Source organism: Suncus etruscus, chromosome 4, assembly GCF_024139225.1.
Source record: "Suncus etruscus isolate mSunEtr1 chromosome 4, mSunEtr1.pri.cur, whole genome shotgun sequence".
Taxonomy (NCBI): domain Eukaryota; kingdom Metazoa; phylum Chordata; class Mammalia; order Eulipotyphla; family Soricidae; genus Suncus; species Suncus etruscus.
The window spans coordinates 153,206,704-153,225,634 of record NC_064851.1 but is presented as its reverse complement, the minus strand read 5'-3'; the positions used below and the strand labels follow the sequence as shown (position 1 = coordinate 153,225,634).

The 18,931-nt window shown below is 35.5% G+C and overlaps 1 protein-coding gene and 1 non-coding gene across 2 annotated transcripts in view; both read right to left on the bottom strand.

Moving 5' to 3' along the window:
- The window catches only part of PSD3 (pleckstrin and Sec7 domain containing 3), a 319,295-nt gene that overhangs the window by 16,127 nt on the left and 284,237 nt on the right, over positions 1-18,931 (bottom strand). Inside the window, 2 exon segments of the mRNA XM_049771803.1 lie at positions 6,320-6,463; positions 16,982-17,126. Coding sequence (XP_049627760.1) covers positions 6,320-6,463; positions 16,982-17,126 — 289 coding nt within the window.
- On the bottom strand, positions 10,886-10,989 carry LOC126007377 (U6 spliceosomal RNA). Its single transcript, XR_007494954.1, has one exon. It is a non-coding gene; the product is annotated as a U6 spliceosomal RNA (small nuclear RNA).

Genomic DNA, 18,931 nt, shown 5'->3' with positions numbered 1-18,931 from the left:
ACAGAGAAGATATTGGACAGATGAAGAGATCTATTATTCTTAAAGTTGTTGAAATAGTAATGAAAAGTTGACCCCCAAACAAAAGTCATGGCCCAGATGAATTCACTAGTAGTTCTCTCATACTTTTAAATACCTACCGACAAATCATTTTCTGGTTCTGCTAGGATATTGAAGAAACAGAAACACTACCAAGTAGCTCTGTGAAGCAAGAACTACACTGTTACTAAGCAAAAACATGCAAGAAAAGAAAAGAAAAAGAAGCGTTGACTAATGTCTCTGATGAACACAGATGCAAAGAACTTCAGCAAAATATTAGCACATCAAATATAACTGTTCATCCCAAAGAATATACAACATTACTAGGTGGGATTCATTCAGGGGATGTAAGAATGGGTCATATGTGCAAGTCAATCAACATAAAACATCATTTCAATAAAAGAAACAGAATCATATAATCATGTCCATAGTCACAGAGAACACATTTAATAAGATCCAGCATCCAATTTTGATAAAAACTTTAACATATGGGAAACTGAAAGAATTATCCTCCACATAGTTACAATCATATTCACAAGTCCATAAAAACATAATATTAATAGAGAGAGCTCAAAGCTTTAGGGCCAAAGTGATAGGATAGTGAGTAATATGCTAGCCTTACCCAACAGATTCAGATTTGATTTTTAGCAACCTATATAGTCTCCTGAGCAGTTCAAGACATGATCCCTGAGTGGAGAGCCAGGAGTAAGCCTTGAACACAGCTGGGCATGGATCCCAAAACAAAACAAACAAAACATCTCAGAGCTTTTCATGTAAGATCAAGTATAAGACATTGTTGCCCACTCTCAATCACTTCTATTTAATATTGTACCGAAAATATCAAGCAATTGCACAAGAAAAAGATTGTAAGGTCATCCATATAGAAAATGAAGAAGTTAATCTCTCACTATTTACAGATGATTTAAATATATTTAGAAAACTCCATATAAAAATCCCCTAGAGGGCTGGAGCAATAGCACAGTGATTAGGGCATTTGAGATATTAAACAAAGAGTTCCATTCACAACTGTGCCTCAGAAAATCAAGTACCTCAGAATCAGCTTAACTACAGAGATAAAAGACCTATACAAAGAAAAGTATAAAATAATGAAGAAGTAAAGAAGATATAAGGAGATGAAACTCATCAGTGTTTTTTGGGTCAACATCAGCAAAATGACAAAACCCCCAAACATTATTCAGATTCATTGTAGCCCTTCTAAGGATACCCATAATATTTTTTCAAAGAATAAATCAGAAACTCTTGAAACAGTAAATTTTATTCTTGGCAAAAAGAAGGCAGGGGGCATCATAACACCTCAGTGCCACACCCAACACCTTTATGACAGAAACAGCAAAGTTCCAGATTAAAATAAAATTTTATAGGCAGCTAAATTCTCTCTGGTGAGATCAGACTACAGGGTGAAACACTCTGGGGCTTTCTTTTTTTAAATAAGATTCACTACCACTGTAAAACCCAGAGCCATCAACCACTGTTGCCATCTTCCAAGCAGAAAAAAAGTCCAGCTCCTCCACCAAGTTCCAAAAGAAAATAATGGCTTTCAATTTTTTCTTGGTAGCTTGAACCAGACTAATACCTTTGTGTTATTATCAGAAGAGGTAAATAGATTCCCCTTTCTGCTTAAACTATAAAACCCTGCTGCAAGAAATAAGAATGGACAGTGGAAATGAAAACACATACCTGCTTATGGATTGGCAGAATTAACATAATTAAAATGGCAATACTCCCCAAGGCATTATACAGATATAATGCGATTCCTCTAAAAATACCCATAGCATTCTTCAAAGAAGTGAATGAAACACTTCTAAAATTCATTTGGAACAATAAACATCCTCGAATAGTTAAAACAATCCTTGGGAAAAGGAATATGGGAGGCATTACATTCCCCAATTTTAAACTGTATTACAAAGCAATAGTTATCAAAACAGCATGGTATTGGAATAAAGACAGACCCTCAGATCAGTGGAATAAGTTTGAGTAATCAGAGAATGTTCCCCAGACATACAAGCACCTAATTTTTGATAAAGGAGCAAGATATCCTAAATGGAGCAAGGAAAGCCTCTTCAACAAGTAGTGTTGGCACAACCGGTTAGCCCCTTGAAAAAAAGCGAACTCAGACCCCCAGTTAACACCACATAATGTGGTAAAATGCAAATGGATTAAAGACCTTCATCTCAGACCTGAAACCATAAGGTATATAGAACAACACATAGGTACAACATTCCATGACATTGAAACTAAAGACATTTTCAAGGAGGAAACTTCACTCTCCAAACAAGTGGAAGCAGAGATAAACAGATGGAATAAGGCACATGAAAAAAATGCTCCACATCACTAATCATTAGGGAGATGCAAATCAAAACAACTATGAGGTACCATCTCACAACATAGAGATTGGTTCATATCACAAAGAATGAGAATAAGCAGTGCTGGCAGGGATGTGGAGAGAAACAAACTCTTATTCCCTGCTGGTGGGAATGCTGCCTAGTCTAACCTTTATGGAAAACAATATGGGGATTTCTTCAAAAATTAGAAATTGAGCTCCCATAGGATCCAGCTATACCATTCCTAGGGATATACCCTAGGAACACAAAAATATAATTTAAAAATTCCTTCCTCACACCTATCTTCATTGCAGCACTATTTACAATAGCCAGACTCTGGAAACAACAAAATGCCCTTCAACAGATGTATGGCTAAAGAAACTGTTGAACATATACACAGTGGAATATTATGCAGCCCTCGGGAGAGATGAAGTCATGACATTTTCCTATACATGGATGTACGTGGAATCTATCATGCTGAGTGAAATAAGTCAAAGGGGGAGAGATAGATGCAGAATAGTTTCACTCATCTATGGGTTCTAAGAAAAATAAGACATTTTTGCAATAATTTTCAGAAACAAAAGAGAGGAGGGCTGGAAGGTGTAGCTCACCACAAAGAGTGATGAGTGCAGTTAGATAAATAACTAGATTGAGAACTATCATAACAATGTGAAAGAATGAGGGAAGAAGAAAGCCTGTCTAGAGTGCAGGTGGGGATGGGGTGGGGAGGAGAGAGATTTGGGACTTTGATGATGGAAATGTTGCATTGGTGAAGGAGGGTGTTCTTTACATGACTGAAACCCAACTACAATCATACTTGTAATCAAGGTGTTTAAATAAAGATATTAATTTAAAAAACTATAGCAACTCACCCTAATCCCTATTCCCACACCCTAATCCCTCTGACAGAAATAGCCAAGCTCTTAGGCTATTAGAACCTAGATTTAACCTAAACTTATCAAACTTCTAGCACTAACTTTGTTTCATATCTATAAATATTGACTGTGCGACTGCATGAGGCCAAGTGACATCTTAATATTTTATAATAATCTCAGCCCAGTAAAATCACAGGAAATCTGATGGGAAAGTTATACACTGACCAACCTCAGCAAGTCAGTGAGCTTAAGCAGTGACATAGAAAGGTCATCAATCACTAATCACAGCCCAATAAATAGTTAGACACTGTCTATGGAGAGTGATAAAACAGTAATTTCAAAATGACCCATGTTGATTTAAGTTTTTATAATTCCATTTGCCTTTTTGTTGCAACAAACAATATGAAGTGGATTTGTTTGTGCTTGTACATAGGCAGGTTTTGTTGATAGGTAAGAAATTGGTGACACTGGTTAGAGAAACTCACACAGATGGTAGCATTAGTGTTTGAAATTTAATGCCTAAATTATGAAAAATTTGCTAGATCACAGTTTTATAATAAAAATTACAAGAACCCCAAACAAACTAGGAATTTATCTCCCATTTGACCAAGAAATTCCACTTCTCAGATTAGACCCCGAGAGCCCCCCCCCCAAATGGAGAATAGACATTTACACACCTATGTTCCTTCTAGTACAATTTACAACAAAATCTGGAAACAATCCATGAATAAAGAAACTATGGTACATATAAAAAAGAAAATACTACTCAGTCATCAGAAAAGATAAAATTAAGCAAATTTCTACTATATGGGTGAATTTGGAGAGTAGCATGCTCATGAAATTAATCCCATGAAAGTAAAATTAATCAGATGGAAAGAGATTTACAAAGAATTATAATTTTATATGCAAGATATAAAGATTCATAATAATGGAATAACAAATGCCCAAAGACAAGGGTAAACAAAGAACATGAGAACTGGTCTTAAGTGAAAAATATGCCATTAGGGGTGTGTGTGTGTGTGTGTGTGTTGGTGGATAAGATAGGGAGAGAATGAGTATGGTGGAGGCAAGTATTCAATTGGGATTAGGAGGTGATGCTGAAAAGTGGCAAAGGGTTATGTATGAAACCCTAACAGATATAGTACTATAAATTAAAATGCAGAATCTTATTTAAAAATAAAGTCCTTATTGTGGAGGAAAATTGGTGATTTGGAGCCAAATAGGATGAGGAGAATAGGTGGAGGTGACATTGGTGGAGGCTGATGTTGAAACATTTTTTTCTTTGGTTTTTGGGTCGCACCTGCCATTATACAGAGGTTTCTTCAGGCTCTGCACACAGGAATTGATACTGGTGCTGCTCAGATGGTGCTTAGGTAGGATGCCAGAGATTGAGCCCAAGGCAGCTATGTGCAAGGCTATCACTCTGGCTTTGATACTAATTTTTTTATTTTAAAAAATAATATCTTTACTTAATCACTAATTAAGAATCACAGATTGGCAAGACAGATGAGAAAACTTAACCCCACAGTCTTCTGCCAGAAACAGTTTATTTTTTAAAAATTAATATTTTTATTTAAACACCTTGATTACAAATATGATTGTAGGTGGGTTTCAGTCATGTAGAGAACACCTCCCTACACCAGTGCAACATTCCCACCACCAATGTCTCAAATTTCCTTCCTCCCCATTCCTTCATGGGGAGAAAAGCCAGACAAGCTTTCTACTTCCCTCATTCATTCGCATTCTTATGATAGTTCTCAGTGTAGTTATTTCTCTAACTGTACTTATCACTCTCTGTGCTGAGCTTCATGTCATGAGCTGGACCTTCTAGCCCTCCTCTCTTTTGTCTCTGAAAATTATTGCAAAAATGTCTTTCATTTTTCTTAAAACCCATAGATGAGTGAGACTATTCTGCATCTATCTCTCTTCCTTTGACTTATTTCACTCAGCATGATAGATTCCATTTACATCCGTGTATAGGAAAATGTCATGACTTCATCTCTCCCGAGGGCTGCATAATATTCCATTGTGTATATGTATCACAGTTTCTTTAGCCATTCATCTGTTGAAGGGCACCTTGGTTGTTTCCTGAGTCTGGCTATTGTAAATAGTGCTGCAATGAATATGGGTGTGAGGAAGGGATTTTTGTATTGTATGTTTGTGTTCCTAGGATATAACCCTAGGAGTAGTATAGCTGGATAATATGGGAGCTCCATTTCCAGTTTTTGGAGAAATCTCCATATTGCTTTCTGTAAAGGTTAGACTAGGAGGCATTCCCACCAGCAGTGAATAAGAGTTCCTTTCTCTCCACATCCCTGCCAATACTGATTGTTCTCATTCTTTGTGATGTGTGCCAATCTGTGGCATAAGATGATACCAAAATTTTTTTAATGTGAAACCAAATGATGATTAACTTTGTAATTTAATGGTGAGCAAATAAGTTTTTAAAAGGAAATCAGGATCTTGCATAATTCTGTTGACTATGGTAGACAGAATAGCTAGAGCTAGACTCGTGTAATTTTGCTGTGAAGTTTTCTATGTAATCTATATTTTAAGGATCCTCCACATTCATTTAAACAAAAATCACACTATATGCTACAACTTAATATATCTACTTTCCAATGAAGGATGGCAAATGGTAAGAAGCAAAGTTCACGAGAGCTGCCTGAATGGAGAATGTGTAATACAAGCTGATACTCATGTCATTCTCAGTTCATTTCCTCCACTGTAAGTTTTTGATTCACACTTTGTTTTAAGTGATACAGAAACAGAAAGCAGCTGTTCACACTAGTAAATTCATCTACTGTTGTTTTCCACTCAGCAGCCACACTATCTTTTAATAAGACTGGCTATTTGTATTTTAGTACACAAAGTGATATTTTTAATAGTTGCTCAACAATTTAACAGAATTATAAATATGAGGGATCATTGTGACCTAGATAATGCATGCGTATTATTTGGATGCAGTGTAAATATATATTTCCTATAGCTATGCTGTGACTTTTTATTTAATTTATGGTATAACCAGGAAATAATAAGTATTTACTACATTCAAGATACACATACCTCAAACTCCAGATAGTGATCTTTCAGTTTGTACTCATCTATCTCCTTGGCTTTTACTTTCTTGTCTGGAGGATAGGAACGATGCTCAGCCAGCTCATTCGTAATCTGTTTTAGCTTGGTTTCATGAGATTTTAGCTGTTCATCCTGTAGGAAATTAGTAAGCCATTTAGACCAGGAAATAAATCAATAAAAACTTTAGAACTCTCATAAAGAAAAATTTGATTAACTCAGTCCAACAGATCTCTACTGCTTCTTTACTCACCCTACCCACAAATACCAAATTTTTATTGAGATAACGTAATTTATAATACTAGTAGTGATTGTTACATGGATACAATGCACTAACAGCACACCTACTACTAGAATGTCTATTTCTCTTTAATAATGTCTCATCATCTCCTATCCACAGGCCCATAAGCTCATTTCTGTAGATTGACTTTCTAGTTCTGTTTCTTTTGGTCAGTTGTGATTCCATTACTATATTTATTCATATTCCACACATAAAAGAGATCATTATCTACTTCTCCCTCTCTTTCTAGCTTACATCATTCAACATGATACCCTACAATTTTCTCACATAGAAGAAAATAGAATGATTTAATCATTTCTTATAGATGGGCAATATTATGTGTTTTATATATATATATATATATATATATATATATATATATGCCACAATTCCTTTCTCTGGTTTTCTATTCTACTAGGGATGTTTCCATATCTTGGACTATGAGTAATGTTGGACTGAATATAGGCATAAGAATGTCTTTTTGAAATAAGTGTTTGGGAGCTTAAGGGTAGATGCCAAGAAGATGGCTCAAGTCAAGCTCAATTCTTAATTTTTTTTGATAAGTCTCTTTACTTTTGTTTTTATTTTATTTTGTTTTGGTTTGTTGGGGGTCACACATACTAGTTCTTGGGGCTTAATCCTGATTCTGTGTTGAGGGATAATTAATGGCAGTGCTCTGAGGATCAAATCTTGACCAACTGCATGCAATGCAAGTGATGTATCCATTGTCCTGTCTTCTGGTCTTTCCATGTTTATCTAAGAGGCTGAACCAGTGATAGTCCTATCAACTATATATGAAGGTTTCTTTTTCTTCACATAAACACCAGCACAGATTTTGTTCTTTCTGTGTGTCAATATAACTGGTGTATAGTAATACCTCATTGTTTTGATTTACATTTTGATGATAAATTATGAAGAATATCTGCTCTATACTTACTGGCCATGTGCATATCTTCCTCAAAGATGTGTCTATTCAGGTCTTTTCTCATTTCTAAATTTTACAAGTGTTTTATATAGTTTGGTGGTTTTATTTCAATTACCATTTGTTATATTAAACCTGTGTTTATTGACTGGGTTCAGATGTATCCCTTACAGGCAGTAGAAATTTTGGTTCTGTTTTCTGATGTGTCCTGCCAGTCTAGGGCTTTTGATTAGTGATTTAAGGACATTAAAAGTGAGATTGAAATGAAGTAATTTATTGTCATCATTAATGTATGCTTGGTTTTGGGACCATACTCAGCAATGCTCAAGTATTACTCCTGGCTCTGCATTCAGGAATTACTCCTGTTGGTGGTTGGTGTTCCATATTGAGGCTGGGGATCAAACCCAGGGATGGCCACATATAAGGCAAAACCTCACCCATTGTACTACCTTTCCAATCCTTATTGTTATTATTTTTGTTGGAGTGTTTCTGATTTGTCTTATTTTATAAAGATCATGTAGCACTTTCTGTCAAGCTGATTTCAAGGTTATGAACTTTTAAAGCTGTAGTTTGTTTATAAAAGAACTGTCTTATTTATTTAAAAATGATTGATATCTTTTGTGGACTATTTGTTGAAGAATTGTTAGTTGTTGTTTTTTTTTACTAGATTGACCCTTTTTGTTCTGTCTGTAGTCTCACTTGATAGCTTTTGCTACATAGATCATGAGATATATTTTGTAAATAAGCTCCTTTTGTAGTCTTTCTGTTTTCAGAATTCTATATGTCATGGAATACTGTCATTTTGCTTAAAATGTTTCTTAGAATTTTTCTACTTGAATTTATTTTGGCTGGAATCTTTTGAATTTGGGTTTACACAAAATTTATATTTTTATTTTTTATCACTTTAAGCAATGTGGTTACAATATTGTTCATTGTTGGGTTTGCATCATACAATGTACACCAGTGCTCATTTTCCCTCATCATCACTGATGTCTCCTATTTCTCTCCCACTTATGCAAATTGCCCTCCTCCCCAATCTCCCTCTCTCTCTTTCCTTTTGACACTATGGTTTGCACTATTAATAATGGAGGGGGCATTCTTGCCTGTTAGTTTCTCTACTTTCAGTGCTGAGTTCTTGTACAGAGTGTGATCAGTTCCAACTATCATTATTCTAGTAGATCCTTCTCTACTCTAAGTACAGTCAACACTCTTTGTAGCAAGCTTTCTACCCAGGGCTTGACCTCCTGCCCTTTGACTGTATTGTTTCTAGATATTATCACCAATCTATTTCTTGTTTTTCTTTTATCTCACATATGAGTAAGATTATTCCATGTCTATACATTTTCCTCTAGCTCATTTCACTCAGCATAATAGGCTCCATGCCTATCCACATATAAAAAAATGCTATGACTTCATTTTTTTCTGATGCATAGTATTTCATTGTATAGATGTACCACAGTTTCTTTAGCCACTCATCTGTTGTCAGGCTCCTGGGATGTTTCCAGATTCTGGCTATGGTAAATAGTTCTGTACTGAACATAGGAAAGCAGAGAACATTTTTGTATTCTGTTTTTGTGTTCCTGGGTCATAAGGAAGATACATTTCTAGCTTTCTGAGGAATGCCCATATTGTTTTCCAGAAAGAAAGGACCAGTCTGCTTTCCCACTATCAGTGAATGAGTCCCTTTCTCTCTGCTTCCACACCAGCACTGGTAGTTCTTAGATATTTTTTTGCGATGTATGCTAGACTCTGTGGTGTGATATGATGTCTCATTTGCATCTGCCTGATGATTAGTGATGAGGAGTATTTTTTTCATTTGCCTTTTGGCCATCTGTATTCTTCTTTGAGGAAATATCTATTCCTTTCTTCTCCCCATTTTTGATGGTGTGAGAGTTTTTTTCTTATAAAGTTCAATCACAGCCTTTATATATTAGATTTTAGCCTCTTATCTGATGGTTAGTTTCTTCCTTTCTGTGGGTAGCCTTTGTGTATAGTCACTATTTCCTTTGAGGCTCAGAAGATTCTGAGTTTAATGTAGTCCCATTTGTTTACTTTTGCTTCTATTTTGCTTGGCCAGTGGTATTTAATCCTTGAAGATGCCTTATTTTATTTTATTTTATTTTATTTTATATTTGGTTTCTGGGCCACACTCAATGATGCTCAGGGGTTATTCCTGGCTATGTACTCAGAAATTGCTCCTGGCTTGGGGGACCATAGGGATACCAGGTGATCGAATTGCAGTCCATATGTTCTTGTAATATATTGACTTCCTATATATCAGTTGTACAGTGTCTCTAAAGATTTGGAGATTTTTAGGGTTTGCTGGTTTGTTTAGAAACTTCCTAGCTATTATCTTCATTCATTAAGTGTGGTGGGTTTCCACACTTCTTATTATATCTCTTGGTGCTCTGACGGTTATGTATTAGGTTCTGTTTCATAGTATTCAGTATATCAAAGTTGGCACTTTTGTTTCAGTTTTTGGCTTGGACTCTTGACCAGTCAGGTAGTCATCTTTGACTCAGCTTGTTAAATTGTTTGAAAGCTAAGGAGAGGATGTTATTTAATACGCTGTATGCCACTACCTAGGTCAGACTCTTCCTGAGGAGCTTCCAAAGTTTTGTTTTTATTAACTATAGTCTTCTTAGTGCTCTCATTATTTTTTCTGGGTTTCCCAAATAAGAGTTCTGTTATTGGGGGGTCTGAGCAGCAAAGAATTCCTCTAATCTCTTTTTGCTCCAGTCAGCATCATGGTGAGGTAGCAATACCTCTTCCCAGTCTCTCTGCTCCTTGCCAAACCCAGTATCTATGCAGTTTCTAGTTCGTTGATTTTTGCAACTTGGTGTGGATCACGAGGTTCCTTTCTATGTCTATGTCTATATTAACCACATAGTTGAAACTTCAAGGTTTTTTCAGAGATTCCTCTAACAGGCAAGGCCTCTGCTGAAGCATGTATTCTGAGAACCACACCAATTGTCTTCTCCATTTTGCACCTTCTTATCTACTAGTTTTTCAAATATAATAATGAAGGGATAGCTGGTTTTTGGGCCACAACCAGTGCTGCTCAGGGGTTACTTCTGGTTATGCACTCAGAAATTGCTCCTGGCTTGGTAGACCATATGGGATGCTGGGGGATTGAATTGTGGTCCATCCTAGGTTAGTGCATGCAAGGCAAATGCCTTATCACTTGCGCCAACACTCCAGCTCTGATAGCTATTTTTATTTTCTTTTTAAAACACTGCCACAAATAATGAATTCTCTGGTTAGATGGTACAGTTAAAAAAAGTACAATAGTTGTTTTTTTATACCAAAATTATAGAAACTCTGATTTATTTCAACTTTATCCAAAGGATTTTTTTTAAATATGGAACGCTTCATGAATTTACGTGTCATCCTTGTGCAGGGGCCATGCTAATCTCTGTATCGTTCCAATTTTAGAATATGTGGTGCCGAAGCGAGCACTATCCAAAGGATTTAATAATTTGCAACATACCTACAGAAATACTTTTCTGCTCAAATGATGTTGCTACAGAGAATACACACTAGTATGAAATAGATAATAATAAGTAAAATTTTCCAGTAAATGCATACCACTTATATTAACCTACCTAAGGAGAGAAACTATGAAAAAAAATTAGAAGTTTTTGTAAGTTATAAAACAAACACTGGAATTATCTTGGATTCCAAAAATTTTAATCAGTGTTTTTCTTACAATTTCACTTGTAAGCTATCCAAATTCTTGTTGTTTGATCATACCATATGTACAATTTTAAAAAATGGATGAAAGTAAAAGAACAGAAGCTGAGATGACAAATACATGTTGCATAAGACCAAAATAATTTCAAAGACAAAATGATTATTATATAAGAAGAATAAGACTAGAAAGTAAAATTAGGGATACCAAATTAAGACGATCACATTATTCATTTAAATATTCAGAAATTATGTCACATATTTATGCTTTTATTTGTTATATGCACATATTACAAAACAAATGGGAAAATAATTCAATTGTGAACTTTACAAATAGAGGGGAACAGTATTCTCTTAAAAGAACCCATACAAGAAAGAAGAGAAATGAGAGACAAGAAACACATTAAGTATACATGAAAGATAAGATTTTAAAAATATTGATTAAAACTAAACAAAGTGAAAATTAAATAATGGAGAAATAAAAAAAAAACCTTTTCTTGAATCTCAGAAAGATATACCTCTTTAAGCATATATAATTTTAACATTTAAAGTAAATATAGTGCAAGCAGATTTATTTATAATTCTGAATTCACTTCTTTAGTTCTTTCTTTAAATAGGCTAAAACTGTATTATTAAAGTGTTTTTCCATTTTATTGCTAGTCCTTTTTTGGTGTAGGTCATTATATTTCCCTTGTTAAAATGGACAAATTGAGGGTATAATAGGAAAATTTAGATAGTCTCAAGATACTGAGGCAGACATAGAGATCGGAATTGGGGTCTTCTCTGAGACAGAGAAGAGCTATTTTCACTTTAGGTTACAGCAACTAAAGGAAGGAGAAGCACCAGGACAAGGGGACAGATATTTCAGCCACTCAAGTTGGGCTATATCAAGCCACACAGTCCTAAGAAACTGAGGCAGACAAACTCAGTGAACCTTGATAAGAACATTTTTTCCTACCACAATACATTAAAATACACAATACATTAAAAAATAGCACCACATTTATAAAGGTTATAATGGGAAACCTATGCAGTTGCCCATTTGGGGAGGAACTCAGTATAGGACTAAATCTATTCCCTCGTCACTATGATCTTTAATGATACGGTTTATTTAAAATACTACTAATTATAGTTTCATGCATGCCTACAATGTTCTAATACTACAACTTCTACCAGAGCATCTTTTCCCTCCACCATTTTTGCAGGATCTCCTGTACTCCTGCCCGCTTCCTGCCTTTGGTAAACTCAGTTCTATAGATAAGCTCTCATGTGTTGCCTTTGGCCATTTGACATAAATTACAGGTTTTAGGGCCATGCTCTGAAGTGTTCAGGGCTTCATCCTGGCTATACATTCAGGGATTAACTCTGGGGAACCTTATAGGGTTCCAGAGTTATATGCAACTATAGCTTCAGCCCTCAATAATAACTTTGAAAAAATATTTTAAAAATCTAGAGAAACTCCTCTTAAGGATCCAATCAGCTTCACTGATTTATGGTGGGATTGGAAAGGATGAGCAACAGGCCAACTAGTTAATTTAACTGGCAGTTTAAATATTTCCCATCTAAAAAGCATCAAGTCAAAAGAGGAAAAATGGGGCTGGAGCGGTGGCATAAATGGTAGGGTGTTTGCCTTGCATGTGCTAACCTAGGGCTGACCATGGTTTGATCCCGGCATCCCATATGTTCCCCCAAGCTAGGAGTTATTTCTGAGCGCATAGCCAGAAGGAACCCCTGAGCATCATCGGGTGTGGCCCCATAAGAAAAAAAAATAGGAATAGGATATTTCACGAGATAAAAGGAAGCCCCCATACAGGCAACTTTTTCCCCTCATCACCCTGCCAAGGCAGGAATGGCCAGAAACTCAGGAAAGCTGAGGTGAGAGTCACAGGAGTGCAGTTCTAGAGTCCAGCGACTAGTTCAGAGCAGCAAACCATATTATCCTGCATTGGAGCTGGTCATATAGTAAGAAACAGGAATAGGACTTTGTAATCTGGACCTAATATCTAAGGGCAGGATGAGTGATGTGGTACAAGGAGATGTAAAAGATAAAAGGGAGCTGGTACTGGACAGGCACTAGATCACACTACTTAAACTGTACAATAAATGAGTGTTCTGTGCAAATCTTTTATACAATTCTCAAGAATCCAGGAGATCTGAAGAAACACACTTTTGTTCAAATACTATCTCTATTTTGATCAATAACAGTGCCCTTTAATAAAAGCTATATGCTCTTGCTCTTTGTGATTGCCTCTTTGTGATGTTTCTCCTAAAATAATACAAGAGCCTTAGGTATAATAACTTGAACTGCATCTTCTTGGGAAATGTGAAATATTAAGGTTAAATACCTGACTTTATTTTTAAATACTGTGCAATTATAGATAAAAACACATTTTATTCATTTAGTAACCAACTGACAGCAATAATAAAGCTGTCATGACTTTATTTTATGTTTGGTTTGGGGGCCACACCTGGTGGTGATCAGGGGTTAATCCTGCCTCATTCAGGGATCTCTCCTAGCAAAGCTCAGGGGACCACATGGGCAAGGTGCCAAAGACTGAATCTAGGTTTGCCACGTACAAGGCAAGCACCCTACCCACTGTAATATCTTCTCAGCCCAGTTGCTATAAATCTTAATGTAACAGCTCTTTTTGAGGGGCATCTGCTTTCCTAGACATGTTATTTAGGCGTGTGGGAATTGCTGGATCACATGCTAAGTATGTTGTATCTGTGATTTTTTAAAACTGTTTCCCAAAGCTGTTCTCTATTCTTCCTCCAAAATTTACAGGATAGTTCTGTTAGTGTGAAAAGTGGATTTCTTCTTTTGCTTCTGAATACTAGAGAATGAGGTTCTGAAGAGAGCCATTGTGAAATCCAACGTTTGAAAAGTTACACCAGAAGGGAGACTTGAAACTAAAAATTTCCAGCTCCAACAGAAAAAAAAACTGTGCTCTGGCAAAACTGCCATAAAAAAAACAACTAAATAAGGTGACTCCTACACAGCAGAGCTGTTCAGAAAGAACCATGCTGCAGTAACAATAATAAATTTTTATAATGAAGGCTAATATGTTTTTGGATAAGAGCCAGGAATAAATTAAAGGCAAGCTCCCAAGTGACAACATGCTGGATAATGTATTTCTAAGGTACTAAGCAATATTTTAATTTAATGTTAGGGGATTTTCACCTAACACTAATTTTTTTTCTGGCACTTATGATGCTACCATGTATTTTGTAATATAAATAACCCATCCTGTAAGGGCATTTAAGAAGCACAGCAGGTTGTGGGTTTATGAGAAAGGAAAGAGGCGGCAGTAAAGCAAGAAACATTCAGGGTAAAATGTCAGTGGTACTGAGGTTGAGACTGGGCAAAGGGATCAGTAGAGGAAAACTCATGGAGTCACACAAACACAGTCTAGAAATTGAGGGCACACAATAATGCCCCTAAAGTCTGTTTGAAGTGAAGAGTACCCCAAACCATTCACAAGACTCTGTATGACCAACTTTTCTCCCTCTTCCCATTGTGCTTGTTTTTAAGTAATTTTTTTCTAAATATCCTTATTATAAATGTCAAATATATAACGTCTTTCCCATGTTTAACAGGTCAAACATTATGGCCTGAGCAACAGAGGAATGGCTAAAAAGATGGTTGGGCAAAGTATTTGCCTGGCCAGCACCCAATATGGTTACTCTGCCAGGAGTAATCTCTGAATTCAGAGTCAGAAAAAACTGTATGAATCTCTTCTATAAATGACTGTAATATTTTTTATTCTGCCTTAAAGACTATGCTTTGTGTATATAGTGGTGTCCTCCTTTTTATTTCTTCATATTATAATAAAAATAATTTTTACAGCTAATTTGAGTACATTACAGTTTATACTCTCACCATATTGGATGTTGAGGAATGAGTGAAGAAGACAATGTTCAAAATTTCATGCCTGGCCTTTGCTCCATACAGAAATATTCTTCATCTTTTCTCAGTGCTTGTCCTCATCACATTTACTAACTGGAATATATATTTCAAGGGCTTTCTTCTGTGGTCTAATTTGATGCTATGTAGGATTGTTCTCTCTTCCCACATTCCATCTAATTGCTCTTCATTCTGTAAACTTCACATTAAGGTATCACATTCCTCCTTAACTTCTAGACTAAGCTAGGTGACCCATCCTGGCAACCCCACAGCACCCTATTTCTGTACTAATAACCAGGCTGAATTACAATGATTTCTTAATTTTACTTACCAATTCTATATCAGAGAATGACAAGGTTTTATTTGACTTTGTGGATTCAGAGCTCCGAATAATCTCTGATTTAAACTGGAGTATCATATGTATTTGCTAAATAATTCTATCATTAACAATCATGATATGTGCAGAGGAGCCAGGGAATATTCACATATGATTTATCATAGTCTGGCTAATTCATATCTGGTTGATCAAAGGAAAAAACCTCTCTTAATGTGTTAGTAAATAATCTCTAAAGATAGCAAAGTAGCAGCCACAAATACTTAACTAGTCAACTGTTAATGGAAATAAGAGGTTTCAAATTGGCATATCTGGCTTGTGGGTAATGTCTTTAGAACAGAATTTTAAGTAGAAAGACACAGAAAAATAGATCTTTAGAGAGGTCTATGGAAGAATTTCACTACTTGAATGAACAACTAGGAAATACATATGGCTCACATTGCTCCCTAAGAGGTAGAGAAGGTTCTACCGCATTGAGAGAGGATCTTTGGGAGTACTTTTGTTGTTGCTGATTTTGGTTTTTGGCCATAACTGGTTATGTTTAGGGCTTATTCCTGGCACTGCAGTCAGAAATCATTTCTGGTGGTGCTAGGGTTAGCATACAGAGTGCTGGCAATTGAATCCAGGTTGGTCAGAAGCAAGGCAAGTACTCTACCTGTGGTACTATAGTATCTCTCCAGCCCCAGAAATTGACTATTTTTGGAGTAAAGTTGGGTGACACCTGTTGGTGCTCAGGGCTTATTCCTGACTCTGTACTGAGGGCTCAATCCTGGTAGTGCCCAAGGAACTATATGGGCTGTTAGGGATTGAACCTAAGTCAGTTGTGTGCAAGGTAAGTACCCTATCCACTATACTATCTGTGCTGCTCCCTTTTTCAGAATGTCTTTACACATTCAATATCAGATACAGCACAGCATTTGGAAAATGTTCAAAAAAATAAAGAAGAAAATAAATAAAATGCTCTTTTGAAAGCCAGGTTATTTAACATTAGCTTGCTATTCTGAAAAAGTAAATTTTGCTTTTTGGACCAGGGATATAGCTTGGTAAAGAACCTGGTTTTGATTTCTACCACCCACCCAACCTCCTCATCAAAGTCCTTTTCTGTTAGTAAAAATAAGTTAGTACAGGCCCGGAGAGATAGCACGGCGGCGTTTGCCTTGCAAGCAGCCGATCCAGGACCAAAGGTGGTTGGTTCGAATCCCGGTGTCCCATATGGTCCCCCGTGCCTGCCAGGAGTTATTTCTGAGCAGACAGCCAGGAGTAACCCCTGAGCACTGCTGGGTGTGGCCCAAAACATACAAAAAAAAAAGTTAGTACAATACAAAGAATTAAGTTTAGTAAATTAATATGAATTTCAAAACCAAATTCAAGTACTTACACTACTTTGATTCAATTGTGGCAACTTCCTACATGAAGTATAATATTCAGTGTACTCTAGTTTGCCCACTTATTCAGCATATCTTTTCAGGGAAAGGTCTTATCAAAATATGTACCACAAAATATGTACAACTACATTGACATACCTGAGTCAATTTTGTTGTAGTTGCAGGCAGAAGAGGACGACTAAATTTCTTCTGTGACCCAATGGCTGCTGGAAAGGGTGGTGCAGAAAATACAGCTGCCACACAATTAATTTTTTTTATCCATCCTTGCATTTCCTCAGGACTCCTACCAAAAAGATTTTATACATTAGGTGTTAGTGGACTCAAGTAATCACAATTTTTCATTCTCAGTACTTTTAAAATAGCAAATGTTCTTCTTGGTATGATAAATTCCTGACAAAACTTCACCAGAAAATTAACAATCACCATGGTAATAAATGCCCTGGAACCAATGATTTCATAGTGTAAAGCTATGATTAACTCTAGAGGACACAGAGGAAGACAGCAAAATTACTTGACAGTATTATTTAAATCCCTATTCTCTGATACTAGGCTAAGTAAAAATGTTCATTAAAGTTGTAAATCTTCATCCAAATTAATAGAGATAATACAAAAGGATAAATTTACTTCTGAAAGGAATTTTGACAGTTTCTTGAAAACTATAAATCTACCATATAATCTAACAATTTTACTCTACCTTCAAGAAACAAAGAACCACATAGATTGGTAAGTGAATTTTCTCTTCGTAGGAGCATGATTGTAATAGTCAAAAAATTAAAACAGTTCAAATGTCCAATAAAAAAAGTGTTCTTATGCCAATATATTCTGCTCAGTAATAAGGGAATAAAGTGCATAAACATAAACAAATCCTCCAAACAATACTCTAAAGACGTCAAACACAAGAGTACCTATTTATAAGAACTATTAACATGAAAAATATAAGGAATATTACAGAATTAGAAAATATATTAGTACTTTCTGGGTGAAAGTTTTAAGTAATGGCTTGCTCAGTAGTACGAGGGCTTTATTTAGGACAATGTAATTGTTTTAGAATTGGATTATGGCACAACATGTTTACACAATTCTGTAATTTTATAAAATTCAATGATTGCACACTTAAATAAGTAAAATTAAATAATATGTAAAGTGTATTTCAACATGCTAAAAGATCTCCTGGATAAAAAATGGAAATTTGTCATAATTTTACTTTTAACATGTAATTTATTCAGAGCCATGCATTAACAAGCAAATTATTTGTGAATTCATAAAAGAATGTTAGAAATACTCATAATCTAGATAAGATGGACAGAATGTAGGCCTACATATTTTGTGGCATTGTCATTTCAACTGACTGATTTCTTTTTTTTAATAATATTTTTTATTTAAACACTTTAGTTACAAACATGATTGTGGTTTTGTTTCAGTCATATAAGACACCCCCATCACTAGTGCAACATTCCCACCACCAATGTCCCAAATATCCCTCCTCCCCACCTTGGCCCCACCTGTACTCTATATAGACTTTCTATTCCCCTCATACATTCTCATTGTTAGGATAGTTCGCAACGTAGTTATTTCTCTAACGAAACTCATCACTCTTTGTGTTGAGGTTCATGAAGTGGGCTGTGCAGGAATGTCTTCTGTATCAACTGTCTCTAAGTATCCTTATGATACTTATTCTAAGTATTAGAATAATTAAGTATTCTTAGATATAATATTTAAAATATAATATAAAATGTTGAGAATATAATAATATAAAGAACTTTATTACTAATAGCTAAATTATTCATGTAGCATGGCCTCTTTTGTGGTATTATACTGTTATGATCCCATACTTAGATTTCCTTACAATTTCATATTTATACAAGTTCAACATTCACAAGTCACTTTTGCTCTTTTTCCTTTTTTTAATCCTGTAACTGGTCAAAAATCATTATATCACTAGTGCAATGAAAAATTTCTAATATAAATATGTCCAATTGATGATATATGTATAGTGACAGACATTTCATTAATGTGTAGCATTGCTATATACACTGATTAATACTCCTACTGCTCACATTAAGATTTTATCTGTTCTTTACAGTTTAA